The following is a 9,022-nucleotide window of genomic DNA, read 5'->3' as shown; positions in this document are numbered from 1 at the left end:
TGCCTCAGGACAGTGACATACAAAAGAGGGGGCAGCTGTGGCTCAGGAGGTAGAGCAGGTTGTCCACCAACCGCGAGACTGGAGGCTCGGTCCCCAGCCCCCCCAATCCACATGCCGAAGCATCCCTGCAAGATACCGAACACCCTGAATGGTAGCCTCAGCCACCAGTGTGTGAATGGGTGAATGTGAGATGTAGTGTGAAAGCCCTTTGAGTGATTGGAAGATTAGAAAAGCACTTTACAGGACACAGTCTATTTAGGTTTAACATTTAGATAATAGGGTGTCCATCAGGAATTTTCTTCTCCAACTTCTCTAGTGTTTCCCAGATAGTCCATTTGCTGCCCTCTGGTGGTTCACTTCAAATCTCAGGATGACTTCTGGAAATGTGCAACAAATACTGAGGTATACTTGACCAAAATACATAAACTACTGTTAGAATGAGGATAGTTACTAAAAAATATAAACTATGGTAACAATTTAAATAGTCTGTCTACAGGTAGTTTGTCAAGTATGTATAACATTTCAACAGTTTATTGGTAAGATTCAACAAATCCAGTAGACACATCAAAACAGTTGTGTCTGCAGATGTTAAAATTTATGTCACAATTCATTACATATTCTCTAGTTGAACTATTCACTCAACCTATGCAGCATAGGTTGAGTGAATAGTTCAACTAAATTATTCAGAGAATATTACAAGTTACAAATACTCAAATATACAAATATACACGGGACATATGAACAGGTGATTTTTATTACATCTCCCAGCTGTACTGGCTCATGATGGCCAGTGGAGGGCAGATGATGGTATGAAGGCACTGCAGCTGGTTTCTGATTAATAGACAGAGGTTTACACTCGAAAAGTTATATTTCTGATGCAACCCATCCTACTTAACTGTAAATCAAAGTTTCATTTTCTAAATGCAAATGGAATCATATGGGTTCATTCACGTTGGATAAAAATAAGATCCCAGGTTAGAATCGGCTTTTGAATGTAGTCAGTCCACCTTAATGCTGTAAGCCTGCCAATAAGGCTATTATATTTTAAATAATGGCCATTTTAGAAGCTTTGGGGAAAAATACACACTGACCACAACACAGCTGATCATTTCTTCTTTAATTGAAAATTTCATACAAAGCATTTTCCATGAACATAAATATGGAGGATACAAGTGCACACTGCACATCCATGTCCATAGTTTGGACCTACTGTAGACATGAGCACAGGTTTTTCCACCAGTTTGTCCACAGCAGTTATACAATCCATCACTGACATTTACTATTTATAAACTCTGCTTGTGTGCTCTTATACATCACTGTATAAAAATAAAGGCTTGTCTTGAATACATTTTAATGTTCACAATGTACACTTTTTCAATGACCCATTCACAAGTTCAAAAGTATCACTGTAGCTGTAAAGACTAAGTCCTACTCATCAAAATGATTTGCTCATCACTTCCCCATTCCCTCATCAACTCTTTTCATTTTGCTTTAATATTCTAAAAACAATACAAACCTCAGCAAAACTACCAAACATTCAACTCCCACTGTCCTGTCGAGTTTGTGTCAAAGAGATGTCAATTTTCGGAAATGCTCTGTAAAGCATGCTGTCATGTTTCAAATGATTCATTTGGGAATGTTCTAACATCCTGTGCACAATCATTGCTCCAGTGTAAAGACAATACAGCACAATAGATATTATGATCATTATACATTTATCTGTTTTTCATTTTTTCCCCCAAAATCCTAATAATGTGTGACTTGATAGTGGCCAGAGAAAGAAAGACACAAGCCACAATTAGATTTCAATGCTTGTTAAAAACTGATTTGATACCAAAGTTTATGTTACGTTCCTGATCCATTTAGCCATTTCGATACATTCTGACTTTGCAATATTATGTTTTAAATGTAATTTTTATTTTTTTTTATTTTTTTAACAATGTCAGAATTTCAATAATCACTCAGTGGAGCAGTTTTTCAGAGAATTGGTCCTCCGTGTCATCTGCTGCAGTGGTCCCCAACCTTTGTCCTTAAGGGACCCCTTCTCTATCATTCCATTAACTGACCACCTCTGATTAAGTAACATATTTTATGGATATTTCATATTATATTCATTGCATAACAATAACAGTACAGAACAACCTAGAAAATGTACAATAACCCAAACAGTAAACGCAATAACTGAAGGAAGGAAACAGGTGGTAAGAGTGTTTTTAGCAGATCATTTCATGCGAATTTTGCACAGATGAGTTTTCTTGATATTTTAGGAACTTTATCATAAGATTCTCTGTCTGTATTATGTTTATCAGTTACACTTACAAGGCTTCTTTTTGACTGACAAATTCAGTGTTTTCTTCCCCCTGACACTTGGCCATTGTTCTGTTAGCTCTATGATTGTTTTGACTGCAGGAGAGGGCTGTTTAGCAGACAGGGAGGGCTCTGTCAATAGAGCCTCTGTTCAGGTTTTCACTGTGCTCTTATTCTGTCAGGTTTTTTTAAGTTTATATCTTGAATAATAATCTAAACTTTGAAAATAATTTTGTTTAGTTTTCTTGATAGAAATGAAGTGCTGAGATATAGGTCTACTGTACATTTTTAGGAATAAGTTTTCCTATACCCCTTAAAATCAAGGGCCATTTGACCCCTTGTGAAGCTTTGGCGACACCCTGTGGGAGTCAGGGCCCCAGAGCTACAGCTTTTCTTAATCATAATTACTGACTGAACAAAAATAACAGGAGCATAATACATGAATTGTGTTTTATTCAAAATATGCACAGAACCGAGCCTTTGAGTTTGCCTGATATCAGACAGTAACACTTGGTTTTTATCTTTAGTCTGACACTGCGTCCTCTCTAGTTGATTTTTGTGGTGGACAGGGATTCGATTTTCCAGAATCAATCACTAAAACAAAGTGTCCACCAGAATCTAACATTATTTAAGTCCACACCAATGTGTAGCCATGCAAACATACTTGTTTTGCTGGGGTTTATAGAGTGGAGCGCAGCGAAGTAAAACAAACAACGTTGTCAGGTGATATTAATAAGACATGATGGTTGAGAACAGCCTGCATCTATCTTGTGTATAGGACTCGTCGCTGCTGTTAATACTCCTCATTGGTTCTTGTGCACCACTTAACAACAACCTGACAGCAGTGTCAGTCTGATTGGCTAATTGCTAGTCCCTCTGCAGCGCTCATAATTCGTTTTTCCAGATTAAACCGGTAATTCAGTGCAGGTCTGGACCCAGGCAACTCTAAGCCAAAATTCAGTGCAGTATTTAACACAGTATGTGGGTTGCTTTAAATGTCCTAAATAACTCCCCTAACTTGAAGGAGAAACACTTTATCTTCTCAATCTTCTCTACCAGGAAATGATAGCAGAGCACAAACAGGGCACCTGCTAAAGTCTTAAACCCGTTTTCAGCCAAAATTAGCTTGTGTATGTGGGTTTTTAAACACGGGTAAACCCACTAAAAATAGGATATAGACTCCTTTTCCACTGCCAGCAGACCAGAGCTGTGTACACGGCTCTGCAGCAGGCAAGTATGCCTTTCTGTTTTTTTCTTCCACTGGTGTGTCTCATTTGACAGGCCAGAGAAGGTTAGAAAACAGTAGAAATCAGCTGTTACAGTGGTTACTTCTTTTTGTATATATCTAACTTACTCAGTCTATCTTTCAAACTGGGTGCAGACTAATTTGGAATGATGTTTGAGCGCTGCTTGGGTGCAGACTCACCGGTAAAAGGGCTAAAATTAGCGCGTTCACCCCGGTGTTGTGTTTCTATCAATGCAGATCAGAGCTGGAGCTGATAAATACCTGTGACTACCCAGATGAGAATGCTATTTGTAACCTTTCCAATTACATAGAAAAGCCAGATGTTAACAGGTGTTAGTGTTTTTTGTGCATTGAAAAAGGGTTATAAAAACAAATTTACAATGTTTTTGATTTTGAGAAACTCATATCAGCTTTCTGTTACCATAATGCGACAATGTCAAGCAAATGTGAAAGAAAGTTTGTTTAAAAAAGCTTTCAGCAGGACAAAAAAATGCTTCAGTGTCATGTTGATTTAAATAAGCAAATAAACATATAAAGAATAAACATATAAAGAGAACAGGTTGAAATAATGAAGCCTTACATATTGTTTCTTTGGTTCAGTATCCAGTGTTGAAGGAAAACATATAACCCGTATTATATGTTCCATACAGACTGTGGCCAACAATATGTATGTCGCACATTTATCAGAAAATAAATATCATATTTACAACTTCAATTCTGCAGCCAACTTTAAATGATTACTGTTAAAGTGTCGACTCATGTTTTAGCAAAGTCACCACACTGCAGTTGTGAATAGTGCTCAGTATTATAAGAAGCTTTTGCTAATCTGTGTTTAAAGAATTGAGTCTAAGAGCATTTAAAAAACTGAACCACCAACAGAAGTAAAGCCAAAAAAAAGGATTAGGATACTTTGCAATGCCAAACTTAATCACATGTATAATGTTGTTTTATCTGTCTTTCCACAAGAACGCTACAGAAATATGCTCATTAATACATAGATCTGTATATATTACACCCAGTTCTCACTAACTTCACTTTGAGCTCCTCTGAACAGTACTGATATATTGTGCTTAAACCTATTTTGGTCTAGATAAAACCTTTTTTTGGTATTTTTTAAGTAAAGATGATGGAAATACAGCTGACCTGCATAACCCTCTTCTTATTCCAACTGTATGGTCGTCTATGACTCCTGCACACACATGACAGCCCCCACTGATGATCCATTTACTGTTCACTTTGAGGAATTAGTGCGGCTGGAGGGGAAAAAAAAATATATATATATATGATACGACATTAAAAAGCTACTTTTGAAAATAATAAAATACAACAAATAAAGTACAATATTAAAAATGCATTGATAATGTAGAAAAGAGCATACTGGACAAGAATGTATGAAAATCATATCAGTACATAGTTTGCAATGTATACAGTGCATACAGAGTATAAAAGACTTGAGTATACTTAATGCAAGTAACAGTCTGTGTCTGAAAGTCTTGCCATGAAATCTTCTCGGCGCAAGCAAGCGTCAATAAGTGAATCTGAGCTTTTCATCTACTGTAATTTTTTGCTAAATAGAAGTTAAAGCGTTCCCTTTAAAAAAAATCAGCAGCTGACCCTTCCTAAGAGTGTAAAGGGACAGTATTCCACTGTTTCGGTAGACAGCACTGTTTTGCCAGCATTAGACCAGAGACCCGGCCTGGTTCTGTGCAGGCACCATTATGGGCACACCTCCCATGCGGGTGATGTTGGAGGCTGTGACTGTGGAGGTGGGCAGCGGTGGCGGGGAGGGAGCAGCCTGGAACTGCAGCTGAGGCTGGCCGTAGGTCTGCGGCAGCACCTGAGCCTGGGGCAGCTGGGTGTAACGCTCTGGTCTGGGCAGGGAACTCCCGTTGGTGCTGGCCTCAGAGGAGATGGTCTGTCCTCGTGGCAGGGTGGTATCGTTGTTGTAGCTGTAGTGGGTGGGAGTGGAGGCTCCGTGGTGGCGGGACGGGCGGTAGCCGGCCATGCTGCCAGTGGCTGTAATTATGGAGGCAGTGTCCGAAGGGGGGCGCTGGGGGTACTGCTGCAGGTGATGGTGGTTGTTGTTGTGGTGGTGCGAGGGCTCTTTATGGTGTGGGCTAGAGGCGATGGACGACAGGGTGCCGTTCTTGGAGATGATGTCTGAACCCATGCCGCTTTTAGCCCAGGACACACGCTTGGGAGCCTGAGCGTCCTCCCTGGACACAGACAGGACGTAGTCAGGTTACCGTTTACAGCGCACACAACATCAAGCCACATTTTGTAACATTTGAAAGAAAAAGAACCGATTAGTCCATTGACAGAAAAATAAACTAGCTACTGTTTTGATGATCGAATAACAATAATTGGGGTAATTTCATCAAAAATACCAGACATTTGCTGCCTCCACCTTCTACAGTGTGGTTTTAGACTGCAAGACATCTGAAAGTGTCACCTTAAACATTTTTTTAGTTTCTGACATTTTAAAGACAAAAAATTGCTTAATTGAGAAAACAGTCACCAAATTAATTAAAATAATCATATTTTGTTGCAGCCCTAAAGTGGGGCGACATATAGTCAACCAATAAGTCCTGACATCATTTCCCCTTTAAATATTACTCTTTTCTTTTTCTTGTACAATATTTTTGTTATTTTGTCTTTCTGTAAAACATGCAAATGCAACAAGTGCATTTTTATTGAACACTACCTATGTACTGTAAAACTTTAATTAGTACCCTGGGCTATTATTGCTTAAATCACTGAACTCAACAGATGTATATTTGGGGCAGGTCTCCATATGGGAGAGGCCTTTAATTCCTTTACACAAAACTTTTACTCAGCAAAGATGAAAAATACAATGAAATTGTTTATTTAAACCAGTATGAATATTACTTGTATAAAAATTAGGCTTTGAATAACATATCAATTATGAATCATCATTTGATTTTGCACCAAGTGACAGTGCATCAGAGAGAGAGAGACAGTTATGACACTCATTTTACAGCACCTGGCATATCAACACAACACCACTTTATCCTGTTAAAACAATATTCACAACTTTGATTACATTTTTATGAAAACCGTTTTGATAGAATATGAAGGAATTTCAATAACTTGTTGGGTAATGGAGGAATGGACACATATTCTGATTATATGACTGCTTCAGACACAGGAGTCACCACTTTTTTTAATCTCTCTTGTTCTTTGGTCCTCATACTGTAGTTTCAGCAAAACAAACTGAATGATTGAGCTGTGGAGAATCTAACTGAGCTAACAATGTGTAGCATCTCCATATTGACAAAAGCTTAAACATTTATATTTGTATGTGTGCTTGAAGCAGCCAACTAACGTTAGTTTCAGCATCCAAAGAACTTCTATAAAAATGAACTGCTTGGCAACCAGACCAGGTGTCTAATTGAGACAGGCTTATTAGCCACCGTTTAATTAAAGGCTTATCACTGAAGTTTTACAGTACTTTATAGTTGATGTAAGAAGCATCAAAACAAAGGATTTTTCTTGTGATTCAACAGTTCAGGCACCACAGGAAACATTTTTAATCACTTCATATAAACCTGGCAGCCTTTATAACTGTTTTTGAGCCTTCCATCGTATGAAATGTGTTTTTAAGATAAAATATTGTGATAAAGGCTATTGGGAGGTAAGTTGCATGAACTCACTTGATTTCGTTGGCCATGTCGTCCTCATTGTCTCTCCGCCTCTTAAACTGGTAAAAGAGGCAGATGAGGAGGAGGACAAGGAAGGCGCAGGCGAGCAATGAGCCCACAACGGCTCCAACAATCATCCCCACTTTAGTGGCTACAGGAAGAATCACAGAACAAACAATGAGTACATGTCTCCCACGCACATATGTTTACAAAGAATACATATTGTTTCTGGGAATGTTTCTTTCTCTTAAAGAAATGTCTCAAATGAGTAAGTAAGACAGGAATTGTCACATTATAAGTATGTAAACACTAATGAACACCTCATTTCCTCGTATCATTTCCTGATACTATGCATATAATGATTGCTTGTGTTGTTGTGTGCTACGTACAGGAGACGATATCCAGGTTGATGACGCAGCTCTCTGACCCAGCTGAGTTGCTGGCTGTGCACACGTACTTCCCTGACATGTTGCTGCTCAGGTTGCTCAGCTTCAGAGTGCCAGTCTTCTCATCTAAAACAGCATTGAACATGGAGGATTAGAGTCAAGCATGCATGCATACACATTAATACAGGTGTATTTGCACACACATGACAGCATAGAATCAGTCTGCACTGGAGAGGAATCCATTGCTTTGGCACAGTTATGAATATGCTTAATTTGAGAGTTTATTCTATTGTGCTCTTTGGATGATAATTCATTTTTATTTCTTATTTGCCTTGATATATACACCTATATATCCAACAGCCTTTGCACATGACAACAAACTTAAATACATCCTTTGAAAATGACAATGCCAAAGATATTTCTTGAGCACAGCAGGAGATGTGTTATAATACTAAGCTGCTAATAAGTACTGAAACATAAAATTTGGTTTGGGGAAATAAATGTATTCACTCTCCTAAAGAGAGGGTTGGATCAGCTAAGAAGATTGATATCCCTGTCATATTTTCCCCTTTAATCTGAAGCTACAGTATAGCCAGCAGGTTGTTAGCTTGGCTTAGCATTAAGGTAGGACACAGCCAGCATGCTTCTGTCCAAACGTAGATATACGCTTACTGAACTCTCAGCAAGAAAACAAAAGGAAGAAAACAAGCTTCTTTCCCCCAAAAGTTGACCTTTACCTTTAAAATTAACCATACCCTTTAAGAGATGAATGGACGGAATCAGAAAAAGAGAATCTCCTACTGTAACAGAACCACCATCACCACGCCATCTAAAATACAATACTGGGATTTTGTAAGCTTCCAAAATTGCAATGCCACATGAATAATTTAAAAAAATGTATGTTGGTCAATGAATGCAAATTTGAAGTCAAAAGTACACATGTAATGGTTCACAAAATTTGCTGTTTGGTTTTGTACGATACACTGGTGTCACAGTACGGTACGTTTTCAATACAGCGAAAATGTAGAAATGCCAGAGAAATGTCCTTTTTCAAAAATGTTATTTTAATTCATTTATTTATTAAAACTAACATTATAAAATTATATTATTTGACTTGGAACAATGATGGAGCTATACTTGAGTGACACAGAACATAAATGACTACAGCTTCTAATAAAAACTAAAATTCAGTATTGTATCAGTATCTTTACTATATAATGACGAAAACTCTGTGTGTGTGTGTGTGTCTGTGTGTCTGTTCCACGTTTATCTCCTCACTGACTTGGTCAATCCATGTGAAATTTGGCACAGTGGTAGAGGGTCATGGGAGGATGCGAATGAAGCAATATTACATCAATTGGCCAAAGGGGGGCGCTATAGCAACCGATTGAAACTTTGAATGGGCATATCTCATGCCTCAT

At 38.2% G+C, this 9,022-nt stretch overlaps 1 protein-coding gene across 1 annotated transcript in view; it reads right to left on the bottom strand.

Moving 5' to 3' along the window:
- Nucleotides 1-1,100: 1,100 nt before the first annotated feature.
- The window catches only part of esama (endothelial cell adhesion molecule a), a 93,277-nt gene continuing 85,355 nt past the window's right edge, over nt 1,101-9,022 (bottom strand). The window contains exons 5-7 of the mRNA XM_050035834.1: nt 7,605-7,727; nt 7,228-7,366; nt 1,101-5,769 (exon numbers count right to left, since the gene is read on the bottom strand). Of these exons, the coding sequence (XP_049891791.1) occupies nt 5,232-5,769; nt 7,228-7,366; nt 7,605-7,727 (800 nt within the window). The 3' untranslated portion in view covers nt 1,101-5,231. The remainder of the gene's footprint in view (nt 5,770-7,227; nt 7,367-7,604; nt 7,728-9,022) is intronic.

The sequence above is a fragment of the Epinephelus moara genome, chromosome 3 (assembly GCF_006386435.1).
Source record: "Epinephelus moara isolate mb chromosome 3, YSFRI_EMoa_1.0, whole genome shotgun sequence".
In the NCBI taxonomy this organism is placed as follows: domain Eukaryota; kingdom Metazoa; phylum Chordata; class Actinopteri; order Perciformes; family Serranidae; genus Epinephelus; species Epinephelus moara.
This window is presented reverse-complemented; position numbering and strand designations above follow the sequence as displayed.